Raw genomic sequence first — 24,755 nt, 5'->3', positions numbered from 1 at the left:
GGACATGGAGCTTATCTAAACAACAACAACAACCAGAAAAGGAGACGGGAACTGGTTTGAAGGAGGAAGGTGAACAGCTCAGTTTTGGAAGGAGCGACTTGTGAGTGGAGATGTTCCCTCCTCTAGCAACATTTTGGCCTCCTAAGGACCTCCCCAGACCTGGGCTCTCCTCTTCAGTGTTTCAAACCCTCCTTCTGCCCTGACTTCAGTTTCTGCGGGCCTTTGGAGAGATGGCCCATTATTAAAATCCCATCTTTGCTTCCCTCCTTGCTTTTCTCTTACTCCATTGTACTTACCTGGGGTGATCGGCTGATGGGTGTCCCCCTTGCCCCACATTTCAATGCTGAAGGTGACTGGATTTGGAGATGGGGCCTTGAAAGAGGTAATTTTAGTCAAAATGAGGTCATTAAGGTGGACCCTAATCTGATAAAACCGGTGCCCTAAGAAGAAGAAGAAATTGGAATGGAGATACGGGGACACACAGAGGGAAGACCGTGTGAGGACACAGCAAGAGGGCAGCCGTGTACAAGCCAGGGAGAGAGGACTCAGAGGAAATCAGCCCCATGGATACCTTGATGTGAGGCTCCACAACCGTGAGACAATAAGTGTCTGCTGTTTAAGCCGCAACAGGCTTTGTGGCTTGTGTGTTTGCGCCGGCAAACCCACAAACCCCAGCCTCATCACACCTCCCTCTCTGCCTACCTTCTGCCCTTTCTACTAGGCAGCGGGGAGCAGCTAGACAAAAAGAACACCCCCTCACTGACTGGCCTTTCTTTAAATTCCTGACCGCCTAACGACACCCCGAGACCGTCTCTCATTTCCTTATTCCATCCACCCACTCTGCTCGTCTCCTGCGTTCTGCCAGCTCTCACCCACTCATTTCACTGAGAAGCGCCCACGAGGGTGTCCACGTGTCCCTGCCGGCCAGTCCACTAAGTCGTGCTCTCTACCTTCCTTCTGTGAGGCAGCTGGACTCCCACCCACACCCCCCACCCCCCCCCGCCGTGCCTCAGTTTCCTACCACCTCCGCATGAGCTTTGCAAATTTTATGCTTTTTCCGGCAATTTTCCCCTCTTCTGCATTATCAGCTGTTGCCTGTCTCTTGGGTCACCCAGTCATCCCACAGACAGAAGTTTGGAGGTCTCTCCTCAGAGACAACATTTTGTCCTCCTGCTACGGCCTCATTTCTCTATCCGTTTGACAGAAAGTCTTCAGGACGAGCCATCGAGCTCACTGACACGTCTTCCTCTCACACACTCCCGTGAACCTACTCTCATCGGGCTCTGTCCCTCCACCTTCCTCTGCAACGGCTCTTGTCGAGCGCACCAGTAGCTCTCCGTCTGGTCTCAGGCTCTTGTCTCAGGGGTCGCCCTCGCCAGCATCCTTTGCCTGAGCCCTCCTCATCTTCCTGACCTTCACTACTCATTGAGTCTCTGAAACTTCTGTTTATCCCTTTGGCTTTAAAAACTGTCTGTAGGGGGGTACCTGGGTGGCTCAGTCGGTTGAGTGTCCGACTTCGGCTCAGGTCATGGTCTCGCGGTCCATGAGTTCGAGCCCCGGTCATGATCTGGAGGTCCATGAGTTCGAGCCCCGCGTCGGGCTCTGTGCTGACAGCTCAGAGCCTGGAGCCTGCTTTGAATTCTGTGTCTCCCTCTCTCTCTGAACCTTCCCCGTTCATGCTCTGTCTCTCTCTGTCTCAAAAATAAATAAACGTTAAGCAAACTTAGATAAATAAATAAATAAATAAATAAATAAATAAATACTGTCTGTAGGGGGCGCTTCCTGGGTGGCTCAGTCGGTTGAGCCTCCGACTCTTGATTTCCGGCCAGTCATGATCTCACAGCTTTGTGAGATCCAGCCCTGCGTGGGGCTCTGTGCTGACAACGTGGAGCCTGCTTCGGATTCTCTCTCTTCCCCTCTCTATACCCCTCCCCTGCTCGTGCTCTCTCTCTCTCTCTCTCAAAATAAATAAATAAACTTAAAAAAATAAAAATAAATAAAAACTATCTGTATGGTAAAGCCTCCCATATTTATGTTTCCAGTACTGACCCCTTGAATTCCAGATATTTTTACCCAAATAGCTACCTGATGTCCCCTACTCGGGGTCTACTGAACATCTCAAACTTACCTCCCAAACCAAATTTTTGGTTGGAACCTTTTTTCCCCAAACCAAATCTATCTCACTGAACATCTCAAACTTACCTCCCAAACCAAATTTTTGGTTGGAACCTTTTTTCCCCAAACCAAATCTATCTCACCCCCAGTTTTTCTATCACTATAAATGGCAGTGCTGTCCTTCCTTTGGTGAGTTACTCAGACCCAAATTCCTGGAGTGCTCTTTGACTCCTTTTTCTTGCAACCCCCCTCCCCCATCTGACTCCACAGCAAATCCTTTGTTGCTGCTACTTTCAAAACGTATCCAGGATCCAACTGATTATTTTCTTGACTCTTTTGTTACTACTCTCCTGGTCAAAGTCATCATAACCCGTCTCCACCTTTCCATCCTTCCTTACTTTCCTACAATTTATTCTCAGCGCAGAAGCCAGATTGAGCATTTAAAACGTCAAGCCAGGGGTGCCTGGGGGGCTCAGTCGGTTAAGCTTCAGACTTTGACTCAGGTCACAATCTCATGGTTTGTGAGTTCAAGCCCACGTCGGGCTCTGTGCTGACAGCTCAGAGCCTGGAGCCTGCTTCGGATTCTGTCTCTCTCTCTCTCTCTCTGCCCTTCCCTGCTTGTGCTCTGTCTCTCTCAGAAATAAATGAACATTAAAACAAAATTTTAAATGTCATGGCTGATCAAGTCACCCAATGACCTTGAATGTGTTCAAAATAAAATTCACAGTCCAAAAAGTCCTTATCCTGTCCCACAGGGCTATTAGTGATCTGGTCCCCTGCTACCCTCTGAACTTGTCTCCTGTTCTGTCTCCCTTAACCCTGCATTCCAGCTCCAATGGCCTCTTTGCTGCTGCTGCAACAGGTCAAGGGCTTTTTTTTTTTTCCCTCAGAGGTTTTGCACCTCACCCTCTGGAGAACTTTTGCCCCAGGAAGTCCTGTGGCTTGATTTTTCACTCTCCTTAGGTCTCTGCTGAATGTCACAGATGGTCTTACTGGTAAGGAACCTTGAGAGAGGACAGGCAGGGCATATCCGTGACTAGTCACTCGATTATTTATTGAACCACCACTTGGAGTGCTTACGGCATGCCAGATACTTTTCCAAGCACATCCCATGGGTTATAGAAGCAGGTTGTAATAGCTAACATTTATTGAACACTCAGCCTGTGCCAGGCATGGTGCTAAGCACATTGTAAATGTGAACTCTCTTAACCCTCACCGTACCCCATGAAGTAGACACTGCCATGATCCCAGTCTTAAATCTGAAGCACAGAGAGATCAAATAATGTGCCCAGTATCACTCCAGTAGTGGGTAGAGGTGCTGAGTTTGAACCCAGGTTTCATTACTGATGCCACTTGAGTTAAGGGATGAGGCTTGAGTGGAGCTTTTGAAGAGGGCTGAGCAGGCATTTGTCAAACTTGTCAAGTAGAGGTAGGGCACCCTCCCTCTCCTTCTCCCCCCACCCCACAGAGAGCATTGCTTATGGGCAGGTGCAGAGGTAGGCAGCCGGCCTTCACACTTTCCAGGAGAGGGTGTGGCTAAATTGTAAAGTGCAAGGTTGAACAAGGGAGCTGGTGGAGAAGCATGAAGATATATTGTGTTTTTCCGGGGCCTGCAGAGAAAGCTTAAGGAGGCCGCTTCTTCCTGCAACTGCAAAGCGTGGTCCTTGTCTGCTCAGGAGTCTGGAAGTGAGCGGCGGCGGTAGTCGTAGAGGCCTTTCAAGTCCTTGAAATCCTTATTGGTCCTGCCGGCCAAGGGACTTTGGAGGAGGGGGTGGGGGTGGGAAAGGAAGCCGTGCGAGATAAAGGGGAGGTGCATTTTCAGAACCGGGCTAGCTCCGTCCTCGCTTTCGGACCGGCCGCGGGTGGTCTCTCCTGCAACTTCGCGAGCGGACCCCACGGCGGACCCCATGGCCGACCACAGGTTCAGGCCCGTGTCCGGGGAGAAACCCTGCTGCGACATTTCCAAGAAAGCCCAGATCTGTCTCTGCGTGGTTTTCGGTCTCCTGGTCGTGGTGATCATCGCGGTGGTGGTGGGGATCGTGATGTCGCGCCCGCCGCCCCAGCACCAGGAGTGGAAGGGGGCGGGCACCACCGCCCATTTTTACGAGATAATCCTCGGACGGTGCTACACCTACACCCAAATCGTGCGACCCGAGCTGGGGTGAGTCGGCGTCCGGTGGCGCGCGGCGGGGCGCGGCAGGGCACCGCGCGCGAAAACAAAGCATCTTCTATTCCGGGTCAGCGAAGAGCCCGCCGGCCAGTGCCGGCTGGGGAGCGCTGGCCTTGATGTTCCGCGCCGCTCGCGGGAGCGCCTGGCGTTGGCACCTGCGCGCGCGGGCGGGCGGGGAGCGCGCGGTTCGGCGGCCGAACCCTGGGCGCAGACGCCCGCCTTCTGCGCTAGGTGCGCGGCGCCGGCGGGGCCCCGCTCCGCGCTCGCCGCCGCGCTGCAGGCGCGCAACTGGTGGGCGCGGAGGATCGCGGGCGCTCTCTGCTTTGCAGGGGACTTCTGTGCGCGGGCTCTGGCCCCGGACAGTTACCGGTGACACCTGCCTGGTTAGGAGGCTTCTGGAGCCTGCAGGGGTGTGTGTGTGTGTGTGTGTGTGTGTGTGTGTGTGGCGGGGGGAGCGGGAGGGGAGGGGGGAGGATGGCATCAGAGGGGCCAGACCACTACAGTGAGTTTTATTCACGAATATAAAACAGCACTTCTTGCGCCCCCAGGGATAAATGGGACAGAGAGCTCAGTGACAAAATTAAACCAAAACACTAACTTTGGAACGTGAGATAAAACACTGTCAGGTGCATCGGTTCGACGCATCGGTACCCACCCTGAAAACACCACCCACATCAGTCTGCGGAACCTTTCCAGAGGGTTCCTCTTTCCTCCTCCCACCTAATCACCCCCAGAGGGAACCGCTTTCTTGACTTTCATTCCCAGGGTTTGGTTTCACCCACAGAACTGATTTTTGAAGTTGTGCATGAAGTAGAACCAGCCGGAAGTAAAAAGCTACTTCTCAGGCTGCCGAAGGCGGGCACCGGGAGCCACAATTTCTGTTGGGAGTGTGGGATCGCGCAATGAATTCCGCCTGCGAACCACCGGCAGCCCCGGGAGCCGAGCGGTAAAATCCGCACCCCAACCCCCACCCCGCCAGCCTCCCCGCGCGCTTTCCGCCCCTCGATTCTTGCACATTTTTTCCAGGCCAACGACTGCCGATTGCCGGGGTCGGTCCCGTAAGTGTTTTGCTTCCCAGTAATTAAATAGTTAATTGAGAAATCAGAAGTTGAAGCGTTTCCCTTAGGCTACACTTAAAGTGTTGATAAAATCAAGCGCTATCTATTCTGACTTGGTAATGATCGACGCGGACGTTTAAGTTTCATCTTCATGTAACAGTTTTAAGATTTCTGTTGTTGTTCAATGTAAATTCACGCTATTGGTTAGATTATCACCACCGGGTAGCAAGCCCGAGGCTCCGTAGGGACCACGTGACTTTTTTAATGTTTGTCAGGGCGCCGGGTCAATATTAAACACACTCACACACGCAGACACTATGTAAATGGGTTAATAATTCATACGGTACCACGTGCTTGTCACTTAAATATGAAATCACGAGTCCCGTAACAACTAACTGTGTGAGGCACTTGACTGCCGCCCCCATTTTAGAAACGAAAAAATTGAAATAGAGAGTTTGAGTCAATTGCCCAAAATTTGGATCCAGAAACTGAGCTCACCCCCTGTGCTGTGTTGCCTATGTATGTCCTGTACGTAGAGTGACCACAGAATTTACTATGTCTGGGACATTTTGAAGACAAAGGGGATGCTGTTACTAATTATGCTGAGTCCATAGACTTATACCAGAACGTATGGTCCCTTTATCCTCGGAGAGTTTAAGGACACAACTTCGGGAATCACACTGGCTGGGGTTTAAATCTCGGCTCTGTCAGTCACAGTGTAGTTTTGGGCAAGATACTTTCTCTGGGCTGCAATGATCTCAGAATGGAGAATGGAATGATGTGGAAATTCTTCCACATGTGGAAATTCTGAGGATTAGGAGGAATAATCCCGATACATACAAAGTGTTAATGCTATTGTTTTTGGAAAGGCAGTATCACAGTCACCTTTTAACAATAATAAATAGAGATCAAGGCCAACATGAAAATGGATACCTAGTATTAAAGCTATTTAAATTACAATTCAGTGTATCCGTCCTCCATGTTGTTTCCTTTTTTTTTTTTTAAGTTCATTTATTTTGACAGAAAGAGAGTACAAGCAGGGAAGGGGCAGAGAGAGAAGGAGAGACAGAATCCCAAGCAGACTTCACACTGTCAGCACAGAGCCGGGTGGCAGGCTTGAACTCCCAAACCCCAAACCCTGGGATGAGATCAAGAGTTGGAAGCTTAACCACTGAACCACCAGGTGCCCCAAATTTATGTTGTTTCTAATTTTTTGTTTTACTGTTATTTTTTAAAAAATTAAACACATGGCCCTGGAGATCTTTCCGTGTTAGCACAGGTAGATTTACCTCATTATTAAAAAAAACAAATTTTTTTTTTTAGTGTTTATTTTGTTTTTGAGAGAGAGAGAGAGCATGCATAGGGGAAGGGCAGAGAGAGAGGGAGACACAGAATCTGAAGTAGGCTCTGAGCCATCAGCAGAGAGATCATTACCTAAGCTGAAGTAGGACACTTAACCCACTGAGCCACCCAGGTGCCCCTGATTTATCTCATTCTATGGGTAGAGGTAACTATTTCGGTCCACAAAAATTCGTTTCCAATTTTCTTTTTTTTAATCTTAAAAATATTTTTATTTATTTTTGAGAGAGAGAGAGACAGAGAGAGAATGAGAACGAGGGGGGGAGGGGCAGAGAGAGAGGGAGACACAGAATCTGAAGCAGGCTCCGGGCTCTGAGCTGTCAGCACAGAGCCCGATGCAGGGCTCGACCCCAAGAACCGTGAGATCATGATCTAAGCCAAAGTCAGACACTTAACCAACTGAGCCTTCCAGGCACCCCAAAGAAATTGAATTTTTAATTTAAAAACTACCAAGAAAGAAATCTCCAAGCCCAAGTGGTTTTAGTGTAGAATTCTTCCAGATATTTAAAGAAGAATGAAAACCTATCCTACACAATTTCTTTCAGACATAGAAGAGGAAGAAATAATTCCCAATATTTTTATAAAGCTAGTATTGCCCAAACCAGACAAAAACATAAAAATAAAAAATGAGAAAAGAAAGAAAAGAAAACCTCAGATCAATATTCTTCATAAATACAGACACAAAAATTCTGTTATTTAAAAAATTTTTTTGACATTTATTTATTTTTGAGAGACAGAGAGAGTCAGAGTGCAAGCAGGGGAGGGGCAGACAGGGAGGGAGACACAGAATCCAAAGCAGGTTCCAGGCTCTGAGCTGTCAGCACAGAGCCCGATGCAGGGCTTGAACTCACAAACTGTGAGATCATGACCTGAGCTGAAGTCTGATGCTTAACCAGTTGCCCCTATTTATTTCTCCTTACGGGCATTCCTTATATATTGTAGATCATGTATGTAGTATTTTCTTTCTCTCTGCTTGTCCTTGGAACACTTACAACTTCTGTTGCTCCCCTGACTCTTGAGACTTTAACTTCAAGGCTATGACTCTGGTCACTAATCTTCTATGTTGTTGAAAGTCTGGCATGCTATTTCCCATGTAGTCATACTTCTCAGCATCAGAAATCTTTACCCTGATGAATTCTGAGATCATTCCTGCGATCCTCTTTTCCTATCCACTCCTTGCTGGGTCACTGTTTCCTGCTTTGGTCTTTTATACTGGGCCAGAACTTCACTTTATGTCAATTATTCAACCTTGTAATTCCATTTTGACCTGGTATTTCTAGTTCTTCTTACCTCTGTAGGTCTTTATTATAACTACGTGTTAATATACACAAATTTGACATGTTACGTGATCCCAGGCAAAACAAAACCAGTATCAAAAACAATGTATGTGACAATCGTAACTATATAAAACTGAATGTAAATGGAAGAAAGGCCGTGAAATACGGTACTGCTGGGTTAAGGGAATTGTTAACGGCTGATTCTTATTATTCCGCCACTGATTTTAGGCCTTTAGTAAGTTTCTTGTAGATTTCTTTCCTTATTATTCTTCAGTTTCAAATGATCTACAATTGGCATCTTGCTTATCTGTGACTACATAATAAACGACTCCAAAACTTAGTGATCTAAAGCATAAAGCATTTCATTATTTTACATGACTCTTGGATCAACTGGGCTTAACTACGTGTTTCTTCTGCTCCTTGTGATGTTGGCTGGGACTGGAGTTATTTGGGGGCTCAACTAAGTTGACATATCCAAGATACAGGGGACATCACTCACATGAGGGACACCATGGAGGGGTCTGCTGAAAGGCTGGCATTACCGGGGATGCTGGAAAGGTGGACCATCACAATGTCTCTCTGCTGTCTCAGAGTCTGGGAGTCCCAGCCCTGATGTTTTGACCCTGTGAACATGTTTTACTGGCAGCCCCTGGAAGTGATTACTGCCTCGTCACCATTTCTTGGTTTGATATTCTTTTACCGGGAAAGACGAGGAATGAAAAGCAGCTTTATTTTCCAACCCAGCAAATCCTGACTTGGAAATGTTTGCTCTTGATTCTGTCTAAAAATGAATCTGTACCTTATCGTGTGCGGTGAGAAGAAATGAGGCGCGCCTCTAACATTCTGCCTGGAAATCTCCTTAGGCAAATTCCTAAGTTCCTCAAGTATTTCTATTACTGCGGACGACAGTGTTACCACAACCATCTAACATGGGTCAACTTTTTCTTAGGCTCCGGTGACAGTTTCCTTCCTGTGTGTCCAGCCTTTAGGAACAGTCCCCTTAAGGTCTTTCTGTCTTTCTTTTTTCTTTTTAAAGTTTTATTTACTTAAGCAATCTCCACACCCAAGGTGGGGCTTAAACTCAGAACCCTGAGATCAACAGCCCTACACTCCTCTGAGCCAGCCGGGTGCCCCTCCCTGAGGTCTGTCTTACCCCAGCCTGCCACTCACTCCTAATGCTGGTGCCACGCTGCCTCTCCAGGGAGAGGGAGAGAGTGAGAGAGAGGTGAGGAGGGGCAGGGATGGGGGGAGAGGAGATGTTTATTTTAAGGCATTAGCTCCCACGATTGTGGCAACTGACAAGTCCAAAATCTGAAGGGGGTGCAGACAGGCTAGAGACCTAGGGAAGAGTTGACGTTGCAGTTTGGGTCCGAAGGTTTATTTGCTGGCAGAATTCTCTTTTTCTTGGGGGAGGTCGGTCTTTTTCTTAAGGCTTCAGCTAATTGAATGGGGCCCATCCACATTGTGGAGGGCAATCAGCTTTACTTAGAGTCCATCCATTTAAGTGTGACATCCACATGTGTGTGACCAAATATCTCGGTCAAGTGTACACAGAGAATGAGCCATCATGCTCATGTGTCAGGGTTCTGTTACAAAGCACCTCACTTCCGGGTTCCACTTTCTGTTTTGGTTACCTATTGCTGATAAACTACCCTAAACTGTAATGACTTAAAATGACAATCACTTACTATCTTTCATGATGCTGCGTGTTGGCTAGCATCAGTTGGATGATCTGCTTCAATGAAGTCATCTGGGGGGTTGAGTCGACTGGAATGCCCCAGACATTGTACATGTGTGGTGGTGCTGTGGTGCATGGGCAGAGCGGGGATGGCCAGGGCTCTTTTTCTCTGTGTCATTTCAGGGCGTCTCCTCCTCACAGCCCCCCGCACATGACCTCACCATGGTGCAGCTACGTGTCTTCAGAGTTCCTCAGCTCTTTCCAGGGGAGCCTGGGTCTAGACCCCTAACTAGCACAGAGTCTCTTCCACTACATTCTTCGGGTTAAAACGGTCACCAGGGCAATGAGAAAGAATAAAATATGGCCCTTTGTAGCAACGTGGGTGGAACTGGAGGGTGTTATGCTAAGTGAAATAAGTCATACAGAGAAAGACAGATACCATATATTTTCACTCTTATGTGGATCCTGAGAAACTTGGCAGAAACCCATGGGGGGGAGGGGAAGGAAAAAAAAAAAAAGAGGTTAGAGTGGGAGAGAGCCAAAGCATAAGAGACTCTTAAAAACTGAGAACAAACTGAGGGTTGATGGGGGGTGGGAGGGAGGGGAGGGTGGGTGATGGGTATGGAAGAGGGTATTTTTGGGGATGAGCACTGGGTGTTGTATGGAAACCAATTTGACAATTTCATTAAAAAAATAATAATAAATAAATAAATAAGTAAAAAACTGAGAACAAACTGCGGGTTGATGGGGGGTGGGAGGGAGGGGAGGGTGGGTGATAGGTATTGAAGAGGGCATCTTTTGGGATGAGCACTGGGTGTTGTATGGAAACCAATTTGACAATAAATTTCATATATTAAAAAAAAAATAAAAAAATAAAATGGTCACCAGGCCTGTCCAGGTTCAAGAGGAGAGAAAACAAGCTCTACTCTGTGATGAGAAGAGTAACAGAAATTTTGTGGACAGCTTTAGTCCTTCCTGTATCTTTATGTTAGCTTTTAAATTTTTTAAAACACTTTAAAAATTTATTTATTTATTTATGTATTTATTTATTCATTTATTTATTTTTGAGAGAGAGCAAGAGGGAGAGAGAGAGAGAAAGACCTCAAGTGTGGGAGGGGCAAAGGGAGAGGGAGGGACAGAATCCCAAGCATGGAGCCCAACGTGGCCTGGTCCCAGGACCATGAGATCATGACCTGAGCAGAAATCAAGAGTCAGATGCTTAACCAATGGAGCTACCCAGGGATCCCTTTATGTTAGTTTTAAAATTTTTATTTCTTTCTTGTCTTTTTTGTTCTTCTGTGACATCGATTGCTCTTTATACATTATTACCTTTTATTAACTAGATTTAACAATGATAAAAAATGATACATGCCTCCTGGAATATAAACTCATTGAATCTAGGGGCTTTTTGTTGAGTGGTATATATTTATGACCTAAAATAGTGCCTGCAATACAGTAAGCAAAAATAGTTAGTTGAATTAAATGAACAGTATACAAGCCAGTATATTACAAATAATAAAAACAAACAGAGCTATAATAAATATACCTCCCCAACAAACTTCCATGCCATTGCTCCCAAATCCCCATCAATCTCTATTTTGGGCTAATAGAGCATTGATGTTTCTTTTATATAATAGCTTCTCAGTATTTCTTTGTAGGTCTTTGGACTTTATCTTCTTTATATGTTCCTTTTCCTTCATTTTCCTTTTCCAAAATCTCTTACCCCCATACAAGTCACTTTCTGTCAGTCTTTTAGTGTGGGTAGGCAAGTATTGAAACTTGTCCCTGCTTATCAAGATGGAACTTCCTTAAGTTAAACCAGGGGGAGAACATTCCTGAACAGGTGACCCCTGGTTCTGCTGTCTCAAGGTCACACCCAGGAGCTGCATTATGATCTAAGATGGCCCTGGGCACGAGACCTAAGAGACGTGTGGCCAAGACTCACCAGAGTGTTATCAGGTGCTTAGTGTTGGCAATTTGGAAATATTGGTACTGTGGGAGACTGTCACCTGTCCGGGCAATAGTCAGGAGCCAGGGAATGTGGGTGGAGGGTGGAGCAGAGTCTGCAGGTGGAAATGGAGAGTCAGCACCCAGGGAGAGATGGGCCTCCAGGGAGGTAGCCAGAGGTGTAGTTCAGTTCCAGGAATCTTACTGCCTTGGAGAAAACCAGCCCTCCCCATGAATTTAAGGCATTGATGATAGCTGCTGGCTGTTCAGGAACAGGAGAGGGCCTTCTTCTGATAGTTCCCTTCTTCCCTGCCCCATACAAGCTGGGGTTCCTGAGGGAAGATGCTGTTTTACTCACCCCTGCATCCTCTTTTGTCCAGCACATTGCTTGTCACATTATAGTCCCTTGGTAGATGCCTGCTAAGGTGAACTCAGTGAAGTCCTCATCATGCTTGTTGAAACATAGACATACACAGTATTTAGAGACTTAATCAGAGAACATTCTTCACCCATCTTAACTTGCTTTCTGATGATCACAGAAAGATCATCTGCCCTGTGCCTGCATTGACTATTATTTCTGATTCCTTTTTCTTCATTTCATAATTTCTTTTTGTTTCTCCTTCCTCTTCAAAATTTCTAGCAAGATTTCTCAGGGACCAATTCTTCATTTTCACTTCCCCATGACTCCCATTTGAATGACTACAGCATTTTAATAACTTCTACTCAGTGAAATTTATGAGTCCACAATGTACAAAATACAAATTCCTACAAACACATAATAAAGACGCACGGTGCGCCTGATGCTGGGGCTCCTGCGGGGGGAAGTGGGGTTCAGAGAGGAAGAAAACACCACTCCTGCTGTCCAGGGTCCTGAGGGGAGGTCTGGGAGGACTGAGGGGAGGTCTGGGAGGACTGGCCTGGAGACAGTGCTGCAGGGCAGTGTGATCTGTAATGGCACATGGGTGTGTACGTGGATGAGAGCGGCTCCTTGGAGGAAGGGGTGGTTTCTGTGCTCTAAGCCCTTTGCTAGATTCTGTAGGGGTAAGAGGTACTCAAGTACCTGTCAAACAAGAAAATATGTGAATTGCTCTGAGCCAAGTGCCTGCACCATGCCACAGAGTTTCAGAAATGAGCACCATCCACCTGGTGGACCAGAGTTGGGAAAGACTTCATGAAAAAAGTCACGTATGAGGTCTTACTTTTACCATAGAATTTCAGCAAAGGGTGTTCTGAAGAGTGTGTGTTAACCTGTTGACTGAACCTGGGAGACAGATAAGATGGTACTCTTGGAGGAAGACTGGCCAATGGATGGACCAAAACTCTTTAAAGGCTGTAGGACCTTGGCAGGACCCCACTGGTGAGAGGGTGTGAACCCCATGTTGGCCCACCCACAACCTGGACCCTCTCAGTGTGTGAGAGAATGAGCATGAGTGTATTTGCTCATAGGACAGAATTCTAGCATGTTTTCCCTGTGGGTGATGGGATGACCACCAGCTCAGTGTCTGTATTCCCAGCTAGACCCTGAACATCATTAGAGCAGAATGAAGTTCATGGCCTCACATTCACCTGTGTGTCCTCAATGCTTAGTTCTATCATGATTATCAGGCTTCCTTTAACTCCATTTTTCATTCTGGGGCTCTGAAACAGAGACCAGTAGCCAGAGTCTTAGATGCACCTGACTGAACATGGAGGGCAAAATAGGGAAAGTGAAATTGGTTTCCAAAGTGTAGGCCTGGGTGCTGCTGTGATTACAAATGTGGAAGTTGGGCCACAGAGCTGAGTTATCTCTGGAAGGAAGGGTGGAGTACACATGCAAACAAAGTGTGTTTAGAACTTCCAGACTTGAGCTGCTACCAGGACACCTGAGAAAATGTAGCTCTGGGGTAGAATCTTCCAGAAGGGGAGCCTGCTTGAAAGTCTTGGGAACACATCAGATGGCTGAGTAAGGAAGGGTAGAGGTAAGGGAAGAGGGAAAAGGAGAGACATTACTTCTGTGATTTGCTTCAGAAGTTCCTAGAAAGGTCACGAGTGCTCACTGCTGACATCCAGTCCTTGCTTCTTGTTCTGGTGTTATTATTAACAGCTGAGGGAAGTGGCAGTATTCCTGCTGGAGAAAACTTGTTCTGTATCACAGTGGACACTCATGACTTGTCTGCTTCCTCCTTTTGTCTTTGGAAAGAAAGCCCTTGAAAAACAGTTGCCAGAAGTCCATTTAGAAATTTTGAACAGAGAAAGATTGGGAGTCAATGTTTATGGGCTGTCTACAATGTACTCAGAAATTTATATATATATTTTAATTTATCTTATTTTTTTATTTTTATGTATTTATTTTATTATTTTTTGCTTCTATTTTTTAATTTAAATTTTCTTGAAATTTAAATTAAAAAAATTTTAATTTATTTTTGAGAGGGAGAGAGCAAGCGTGGGAGAGGGGCCAGAAACAGGGAGAGGAAGACACAGAATCTGAAGCAGGCTCCAGGCTCTGAGCTGTCAGCACAGAGCCTGATGCAGGGCTCGAACTCATGAACTGTGAGATCATGACCTGAGCCAAAGTTGTATGCTTAACCAACTGAGCCATCTGAGAGCCCCTAGAATATTATTTTTTAAGTTATTTATTTATTTATTTATTTATTTATTTATTTATGAGAGAAAGCATGAGTGAGGGAGGAGCAGAGAGAGAGAGAGAATCCTAAGCAGGCTCCACACTGTCATTATGGAGCCCAATTTGGGGATTGAACCCACGAACTGTGAGATCATGACTTGAGTTGAAGTTAGACACTTAACCGACTGAGTCACCCACATGCCTCTATTTAAATTTTAGTTAATTAACATACAGTGCAATATTGGTTTCAGGACTAGACTTCAGTGATGAATCACTTACATACAACATCCAGTGCTCATCACAACAAATGCCTTCCTTAGTGCTTATCACCCATCTAGCCCATCTGCCACCCATCTCCCTCTGTCACCCATAGTTTGTTCTCTACCATTAAGGATCTCTTGTGCTTTGTTTCCCGCTCTTCTCTTCCACCCACTTCTCATATATTTGTCTGTTTTATTTCTTAAATTCCAAGTATGAGTGAAATCATATGGTACTTGTCTTTCTCCAATTGACTTATTGTGCTTAGCATAATACATTCTAGCTCCCTCCACATCATTGCAAATGGCAAGATTTCATTCTTTTTGATGGCTGAGTAATATTCCATTATGTATATATTCATATATATATATGTATAAAACATATTCTTTTTTAAAAAAATAATCCATTGTCAAGTTAGCTAACTTACAGTGTATACAGTATAGTCTTGGCATTAGGAGTAGATTCCCATGATTCATCCCTTACATACAACACCTAGTGCTCATCCAAACAAGTGCCCTCCTCAATGCCCATCACCCATTTTCCCCGCCTTCCCAACCCCCCACCCCCATCAACCCTCAGTTTGTTCTCTGTATTTAAGAGTTATGGTTTGCTTCCCTCTCTGTAACTTATTTTTCCTTCCCTTCCCCTATGGTCTTCTGTTAAGTGTCTCAAATTTCACATATGAGTGAAAACATATGATATCTGTCTTTCTCTGACTGGCTTATTTCACTTAGCATAATACCCTCCAGTTTCATCCACGTTGTTGCAAATGGCGAGATTTCATTCTTTTTCATCACTGAGTAGTATTCCATTGTATATATATATACCACTTCTTTATCCGTGCATCAGTTGATGAACATCTGGGCTCTTTCCATAATTTGGCTATTGTTGATAGTGCTGTTATAAACATTGGGGTACAAATGGGGTACAGCACTCCTGTATCCTTTGGATAAATTCCTAGTAGTGGTATTGCTAGCTTGTAGGGTAATTCTATTTTTAATTTTTTGAGGAACCTCCACATTGTTTTCCAGAGTGGCTGCACCAGATTGCATTCCCACCAACAGTGCAAGAGGGTTCCCCTTTCTCCACATCCTCGCCAGCATCTGTTGTTTCCTGAATTGTTAATTTTAGCCATTCTGACAGGTGTGAGTTGGTATTTCAGTGTGGTTTTGATTTGTATTTCCCTGATGCTGAGTGATGTTGAGCATCTTTTCATGTGCCTGTTGACTATCTGCATGTCTTCTTTGGAAAAGTGTCTGCTCATGTCTTCTGCCCATTTCTTCACTGGTTTGTTTGTTTTTCAGGTGTTGAGTTTAGTAAATTCCTTATAGATTTTGGATACTAATCCTTTATCTGATATGTCATTGTAAATATCTTTTCCCATTCCGTTGGTTGTCTTTTAGTTTTGTTCATTGTTTCCTTTGCTGTACAGAAGCTTTTTATTTTGATGAGGTCCCAGTAGTTCATTTTTGCTTTTGTTTCCCTTGCCTTCAGAGACATGTTAAATGAGAAGTTGCTTCGGCCAAGGTCAAACAAATTGTTGCCTGTTTTCTGCTCTAGGATTTTGATGGTTTCCTCTCTCACATTTAGGTCTTTTCATCCACTTTGAATTTCTTTTTGTGTATGGTGTAAGAATGTGGTCCACTTTCATTCTTCTGCATGTCGCTGTCCAGTTCTCCCAGCACCATTTGCTAAAGAGACTGTCTTTTTTCCATTGGCTACTCTTTCCTGCTTTGTCGAAGATTAGTTGACTATACATTTGTGGGTCCAATTCTGGGTTCTGTATTCTATTCCGTTGGTCTATGTATCTGTTTTTGTGCCAATACCATACTGTCTTGATGATTACAACTTTGTAATACAGCTTGAAGTCTGGGATTGTGATGCCTCCAGCTTTCTTTTTCAGCATTACTTTGGCTATTCAGGGTTTTTTTTTGTGGTTCCATACAAATTTTAGGATTGTTTGTTCTAGCTCTGTGAAGAATGCTGGTGCTATTTTCATTGGGATTGCATTAAATGTGTAGATTGCTTTCAGTAGTATCGACATTTTAACAATATTTGTTCTTCCTATCCAGGAGTGTGGAATGTTTTTCCATTTTTTTGTGTCTTCTTCAATTTCTTTCATAAGCTTCCTATAGTTTTCAGCATACAGGTCTTCTACTTCTTTGGTTAGGTTTATTTCTAGGTATTTTATGGTTCTTGGTACAATTGTAAATAGGATCAATTCCTTGATATCTCTTTCTGTTACTCCATTATTGGTGTATAGAAATGCAACTGATTTCTGGACATTGATTTTATATCCTGCGACTTTGCTGAATTCATGTATCATTCTAGAAGCGTTTTGGTGAAGTCTTTTGGGTTTTTCATGTAGAGTATCATGTCATCTGTGAAAAGCGAAAGTTTGACTTCTTTGCCAATTTCAATGCCTTTTATTTCATTTTGTTGTCTGATTGCTGAGGCTAGACCTTCCAACACTATGTTAACAACAGTGGTGAGAGTGGACATCCCCGTCTTGTTCCTTATCTCAGGGGGAAAGCTCTCAGTTTTTCCACATTGAGGGTAATATTAGCTGTGGGCTGTTCATATATGGCTTTTATGATGTTAAGATATAGTGCTTCTCTCCTGGCTTTCTTGAGGGTTTTTATTAAGAAAGGATGCTGTACTTTGTCAAGTGATTTTTCTGTGTCTATTGATAGCATCATATGGTTCTTACTCTTTATTCTATTAATGTGATGTATCACATTGATTGATTTGTGAATATTGAACCAGCCTTGCATCTCAGGAGTGGATCCCACTTGATCATGGTGAATAATTTTTTTTTATATACTGTTGAACTCAATTTGCTAGTATCTTGTTGAGAATTCGTTAGGGATATTGGTCTGTAATTCTCCTTTTTAGTGAGGTCTTTGGTTTGGGAATGAAGGTAATGCTGGCTTCATAAAATGAGTCTGGAAGCCTTCCTTCAGTTTCTATTTTTTGGAATAGCTTGAGAAGAATAGGTATTAACTGTGCTTTAAATGTCTGGTAAATTCCCCTGAGAAACCATCTGGCTTAGGACTTTTATTTGTTGGGAGATTTTTGATAACTCATTCAATTTCTTTGCTGGTTATGGGTCAGCTCAAATTTTCTATTTCTTCCTGTTTGAGTTTTGGTAGTGTGTGTGTGTGTCTAGGAATTTGTCCATTTCTTCCAGATTGTCCAGTTTGTTGACATATAATTTTTCACAGTATTCTTTAATAATTGTTCATATTTCTGTGGTGCTGGTTTTGATCTCTCCTCTTTCATTCATGATTTTATCTATTTGGGCCCTCTCTTCTTTTTGAGAAGTCTGGCTAGGAGTTTATCAATTTTGTTTATTCTTTCAAAAAATCAGCTCTTAGATTCATTGATTTGTTCTACTGTTTGTTTTTTTTTTTTTGTATTCTATATTGTTTATTTCTGTTCTAATCTTTACTATTTCTCTTCTTCTGCTGGCTTTGGGCTTTCTTTGCTGCTGTGTTTCTAGTTCTTTTAGGTATGTGGTAGGGTTCTGTATTTGGGATCTTTCTTGTGTCATGAGATAGGCCTGGATTGCAATGTATTTTCCTCTTAGAACTGCCTTTGATGCATCCCAAAAGGTTTGGACTGTTGTGTTTTCATTTTCATTTGATTCCACATATTATTGAATTTCTTCTTTAATTTCTTGGTTGACTCATTCATTCTTTAGTAAGATGTTCTTTAACCTCCATGGATATGGAGGCTTTGTAAATTTTTTCTTGTGGTTGATTTCAAGTTTCATAACGTTGTGATCTGCAAATATTAATGGTATTTGTTGAGGGCTGTTTTGTGACCAAGTATGTGGTCTATTTTGGAGAATGTTCCATGTGCACTTGAGAAGAATGTGTATTCTGCTACTTTTGTATGAAAAATTCTGAATATATCTGTTAAGTCTGTCTGGTCCAGTATGTCATTCAAGGCCACTGTTTCCTTATTGATTTTCTGCCTATGTGATCTGTCCATTGCTATAAGTGGAGTATTAAAGTCACCTACAATTACCGTATTTTTATCAGTGAGATTGTTTGTGTTTATGATTAATTGATTTATGTATTTGGGTGATTTCATGTTGGGGGTATAAACATTTACAATTGTTAGCTCTTCTTGATGGATAGACACTTTAATTATTATATAATGCCCTTCTTCATCTCTTGTTACAGTCTTTGGTTTAAAATCTAGTTTGTCTGATATAAATATGGCTACTCCAGCTGCTTTTGACATCCAGTAGCATGATAGATGGTCTCCATCCCCTCACTTTCAATCTGCAGGTGTCCTCATGTCTAAAATGAGTCTCTTGTAGGCAGCATATAGATGGATCTTGTTTTCTTTTCTTTTCTTTTCTTTTTTTTTTTTTTTTTTTATCATTCTGATACCCTAGTCTTTTGATTGGAGCATTTAGTCCATTTACATTCAGAATGATTATTGAAAGATATGGATTTAGTATCATTGTGTTCTCTGTAGGTTTCATGCTTGTGGTGATGCTTCTGGTCCTTTGTAGTCTTTGCTGCTTCCCACTCACAGAGTTCCCCTTAGGATCTCTTACAGGGCTGATTTAGTGGTCATAACCTCCTTTAGTTTTTGTTTGTCTGGGAAAGACCTTATCTTTCCTTTTATTCTGAATGACAGCCTTGCTGGATAAAGGATTCTTGGCTGCACATTTTTCCTATTAAGCACATTGGATATTTCCTGCCACTCCCTTCTGGCCCACCAAATTTCAGTGGATGATAGGTCTGCTGTAAATCTTGTGTGTCTATGCTTGTAGGTTAAAGCCCGTTTGTCCCTAGCTGCTTTCAGAATTCTTTCTTTATCTTATGTTTTGACAGTTTCACTACAATATGTCCTTGTGTTGACCTGTTTTTGTTGATTTTGTAGGGTGTTTTCTGTGCCTCCTGGACTTGGATGTCTGCTTTCTTCCCCAGATTAGGGAAATTGTCAGCTATAATTTGTTCAAGTAAGCCTTCTGCCCCCTTTCTTTCCCTTTTCTTCTTCTGGAACTCCTATGATATGGGTATTGTTTCACTTCATTGAGTCACTTAGGTTTCTAATTCTCCCCTCGTGGTCTAGTAATTTCCAATCCATCTTTTTTTTCAGCTTCATAATTTTATCTTCTATTTCACCTATTCTCCCCTCTGCTTCTTCCATCCTTGCTGTCACTGCATCTAGTTTATTTTGCATCTCATTTATAGCATTTCTTAATTCATCGTGACTATTTCTTAGGTCCTTAATTTCTACAGCGATAGAGTCTCTGCTGTCTTCTATGCTTTTTTCAAGCCCAGCTATTAGTCTTGTGACTATTATTCTAAATCCTTGATCAGATAAATTGTTCATATCTGTGTTGAGCAATTCTCTGGCTGTTATTTCTTCCTGGAATTTCTTTTGGGAATTCTTCCACTTCATCACTTTGGCTAGTTTTCTGTCTTCTATGTGTTTTAATAGCTTGTTATATGTCCTGCACCTGCAAATACTACTATATTAAAAAGGGGTCATACACTGTCCAGGGCCTGGCACTTTAGGAAATGTTTTTAGAGTGTGTTGTGTGCACTCTGTTGCATTTTTTGTTGGTTTATCTCACTGCTCGTAGTGGTGGATTGGTCCAGGTGTGTTTTGACTTGTTCATTAAAGTAACCCTGGAAAAAAGGAAAAAAGGAGGGGAAGGAAGAAGCCTTATCTTATACAAAGAGAGAAATGACAGGGGCAGAAAAAAAAAAAAAGATCAGGCAGAGCATCAAAGAAACTATAGGGCTTAATCCAGAGAGAGAGAAAGAGAGGAAAATAAAGAAGAAGGAGATACAGAAAAGGTGTAAAGAGGATAGAATAAAAGTGCCTGATTAAACAAAGAAACACCGGAACAGAGAAAGAAAGACAGAAGACAAAACAATAACAACAAAAAAACAGACAGACCTACAAAAGCACAGGACAGTTGTCTGTTGATGCCTTGGAACTGGTGGCTGTGCTGGTCTGGAGGAGGGGCCCCCTGGTTCCGTCAGTGTCAATCTCACTCTGGTCGATAAGCAGTTAGCAGACCCGCAGGGGCAGGGTTTGGTGTAAGTGGTCCCGCCTCCACTGGAGGCTGTTGTCCTGCTCCCTGAAGTCCCACCTTGTTGGTGATGGGAAGAAAAATGGTGACAGTCTCTCCTCCCTGGACTGAGTGTCTCAAACCATGCTGCTCAGGCAGCCTTCACAGAGTAGCCCAGGCAGGCTGGCTCACCCTGCTCCACAGTCTCCTGCAGCTCCTAGGTGCTTTGCTTGGATTCAGACCCCTATGTCTTAAGGTATCCTCCCCAGCCTAGGGTAGTGCCACTCTGCCCAGCTGACAAAGGGCCTCTGGCTGGTGCCTGCTGGGTCTTTTGTCCATGTGTGGGCAATAAACCCTCTTCCCACAATACTCAAGGGAGGGACTGCTCTCTCCCAGTGTGTCCTTGAGATCACTGCAGAGCCTGTGGCCGGCTCCCCTCCCACTCAGGTGCACACACACAGCCAGCTCTGGTCTGGAACAAGTTGTGCACCCCTGAAAACTCTGACCTTTAGCTCCTAAGGCTGTTTGCAAGGTAGAAACTGGCTCTGTCCGTATTTTTCGTCCCCCCATCCGTGGTCCAGAGAGGTTTTCTCTTGTCCAAATACAATCCCACACTTACACAGCCTCTCTTTCTCTTCCATTTTTCTCTCCACTAAAGGGGATACTCCCCTCCATGCCTATGCTGCTCCTTTTATCTCTCCCGATACACAAACACACAACTCTGTCCTGCCAACCTGTCTCTGTACGTCTGTGGGGATGTTTCTGTCACTCTGGAGCCTGGATTCCTGGTGTTCCAACTGTTCTGGCCTCAATACTGCTGTGTTTGAGGGATGAGGGGAATTCCAATCTTCCTAGAACTTCTCCGCCAGCTTGACTCACTGCTTATACCACATCTTTATCCATTCATCAGTCGATGAACATTTGGGCTCTCTCCCTAGTTTGGCTCTTGTTGATAAAGCCGCTATAAACATCGAGGTGCATGTGCTCCTTCGAATCTGTATTTTTGTATCCTTTGGGTAAATACCTAATAGTGCAATTGCTGGGTCATATTGTAGTTCTATTTTTAGTTTCTTGAGGAATTTCCATACTGTTCTCCAGAATAGCTGCACCAGTTCACATTCCCTGGGTCTTTTGTCCTTGTGGGGGCAACACACCCTCTTCCCACGATACTCGAGGAAGGGACTGCTCTCTCCCAGGGTGCCCCTGAGATCACTGCAGAGCCCGTGGCGGCTCCCCTCCCGCTCAGGTGCGAAAGTTGGTTCTTTTTAAACTTTATCAGAATCGTGTCAGAAAAGTCTCGGGATGCACATCCTGTGGTTGGGGAAATGGAGCCTGAGAAAGGTTAAATAATTTGGCTTACTCTACAGTCAGAACAGGCTGGGTAATTTGCGGGTCCCAGTGCACAATGAAAACGCAAGGCTCATTGTTCAAAAAGCCAGAGAAAGCTCTTACTTTCTTCTGAGGTCTTGTCACACCAGTCAGATGGTTTTTACTTGCTATTTAATGTTGAGATCCTCGGACACTGGGATTCTTGCAGGGACAAAGCTGACCCTCCTAGGTACCTGGGGCCACACTCTACAATTCACCTGATCCTTACCCTCCTGCACTCATGCTCCTGCGGCGGGTGGAGGGTGGCAGCTGGAGAACCTTCCCTCCCTTGGGAGGTGAGAAAACAGTAAGAGGTCTGAACAAAGCTTCAAGCCCCTGGTTCAGGCTTCAGTTGCCCATTGGCCTTCTCCTGCAAGATACAAAGCAATGACAAAATTATTGAGAATTTCTAGACAGCAACTGCAGAGCATTAAACTCCAAGTGTGGGAAGTTTCTGAATCCAGGGCCCCATGTGACTGCTTTGGTCAGATGCCCACGAAGTCAGTTTTGTAGTTAGTACATGGCAGGGTGGGGATTGAAAGTTGTCTTCTTTCCATACTTGGGATCATCAGACCCACCAGACTGATGGAAAAACTGAGACATGGAGTGATTCTTCTAAGGACCAGGGCTGGCAAGTGGGAGAGCTGGTTTTTGAACTAACTGCACAGCCTGCAGCCATTGTATCCTACAACTTCCAAAAGACTGTGTTCTCAGCACATCTCAGGGCCTGAGGCAGCCCATTCCTAACATAGGAGCATTTGTGTAGTCTCCCGATGGAGGCATCTGTTATTTTGTCTGTCTCAAAGGTGAGTCATGAGGCCGCAGTGTGAGGTCCTTGGGCTCCCCCTTTTAGGGAAGCAAGGTCCCAGAGCCCAGAGCATCGTCGTACTGTACTTACGGATCTCTGCAGGTAAAGCAGCAGAATGCCGTGTCCTGCCTGGTGGCCAGAACATTTTCTTTGTGGCTTATCTCTCCTCTTGAACCATCACCTCCTAGAGCTGGGTCAGGAAAGATGGTAGTGTATGCTCTGCTCTCCTAATCCTGTGCCTGTGGAAGGCATTGCTGAGTGATCCCGGCACACCGGGTGAGCCTGGCCCAGCGTCAAAACTGTCTACACAGCGTGCCACATAGATGCCTACAGTTGGCTGGAGTTGGCCGGAAAGATACATTCCAAGAGATCTATTCATCATTCTGTGTCAGAATTGTGTTGCTTGTCAGCCTAAGTAGGTCAATGTAAAGTCTTATTTATCCCACCTGGGAAGAGCCACCATCATCCCATCTGTTTTCAGTCCTAGGTGCTTAAGTTCAAGAGTGACTAACAGGTGAGTTGATCGTGAAGTGGGGGCAGCAGGAGAAGAAGCTGGATAAAGAAGTTTGAGGGCCTGGGGCTACTTGGCTTGAAGAAATCTGATGTGACAGAGTATGGGTGACCTGGGGGTCTCTTCTGGTTGAAGAATAGTCTCAATGCCAAGGGATTAGGCGTGTGTTGTGTTGCTCTCTCTGTAAGGCAGAATCAGAGCCTCAAATAGCAAAAAGTCAAGAATAACAACCAACATTTGCACAGCTCCTCACGACTGGAATTCATGTGTCAGGGTAGAAGTTTCAGCAAGTTAAGAGCACGCCGTTCATTAATAGAAGCAACGCATGCCAAAGATTTATTTACTCATTTATGAAGAAATCAGTAAAATGATAACGTCAGTTCAAAGAACACCTTGGGGGCACTAAGTATTTATACATATTTGAAGTAGAATATTAGATAGGTTAGGCACAAAACTGGTTAATGCTCTACAAGTTAATTAAAAGCCATAACCTTTGGGATGTATCTTTTCTATCAGACAAAAATTATTTGCGTCTTTAGCCAACAGGATGTATATTGTTACCATCTAACTTCATAAGCTTTGATAGTGAATAAAAATAACAAAGATACATTCTGCTAGATAATTAAATAACTGTCGGGGAAAACCTATCAAACAATGCCCCGTTAAGACATTGAAAGGACATCCTGCCCACTCCAAATTGTAAATATTTTCATAACACATTTATCCCAAAAGTATTTCTCAAGCTCCTGTTATGTCCCAGAAACTCTTCTCAGTCCTGGGGAGAGAGTAGTGAATAAAACAGACTACGCCCGCTCACATGGGTCTTTTATTCTAGTGGGATTGGGGTCCAGACAGTGAATAAAGCAGGAAAATATACCGTGTGGCAGATGATGGAAGGTGCTATAACGTGGGCTCGAGGGTGGTGTTAGGTACGATAATAAGAAAAGCTTCACTAAAAGCTGACATTTTAGCACAGACATGAATAAAGAGGGAGAGCAAACCCAGAAATGTCTGGGGGAGAGCCTTCTAGACAAAAGGAAGAGGTGCAGAGGCAAGGCAAAACAGCACAAGCCCCAGTAGGATTGGAAGTTTTTGTTATAGAAATGTTCAAAAAAAACAAAAAAGGTAAAACTAGAAAGAACAGTAGTTAACCCCATTTACCTCATACCCATCCTTAATGATTATCAACATTTTGCTGTCTTATTTCTTCAATCTCCTCACTTTTCTTTCCCTCTAAAGTACTTTAAAGCAAATTCCAGACTTCATGTCATTTTGTGTATAAATACTTCAGTCTATATCGCTAACAAAAAAATAACATTTAAAAAACATAGTTGAAATGCTATTGTCATACTTGACAAAACTTGATTTTCATAGTTAAAAAAAGGTTTTTCTTTTTCCACTTACCCAATTTATGTATGGTGCAATTAAATTATATAATTAAAACAAGTAAAAACATATTTACAAGTTTGTGGGTTTATTTTTATTTTTATTTTTTAAGTAAGCTTCATGCCCAAGGTGGGGCTCAAACCTACAACCCTGAGGTCAAGAGTTGCACGCT

The 24,755-nt window shown here is 44.0% G+C and overlaps 1 protein-coding gene across 2 annotated transcripts in view; it reads left to right on the top strand.

Moving 5' to 3' along the window:
• The first annotated feature begins 3,706 nt into the window (after positions 1-3,706).
• The window catches only part of CD38 (CD38 molecule), a 56,741-nt gene continuing 35,692 nt past the window's right edge, over positions 3,707-24,755 (top strand). The window contains exon 1 of one of the 2 annotated variants that reach the window (XM_027040144.2): positions 3,707-4,276. In XM_027040144.2, the coding sequence (XP_026895945.1) occupies positions 4,023-4,276 (254 nt within the window). In that variant the 5' untranslated portion in view covers positions 3,707-4,022. The remainder of the gene's footprint in view (positions 4,277-24,755) is intronic. The other variant, XM_015072984.3, reaches the window with a different exon arrangement.

The sequence above is a fragment of the Acinonyx jubatus genome, chromosome B1, assembly GCF_027475565.1.
Source record: "Acinonyx jubatus isolate Ajub_Pintada_27869175 chromosome B1, VMU_Ajub_asm_v1.0, whole genome shotgun sequence".
NCBI lineage: Eukaryota > Metazoa > Chordata > Mammalia > Carnivora > Felidae > Acinonyx > Acinonyx jubatus.
This window is presented reverse-complemented; position numbering and strand designations above follow the sequence as displayed.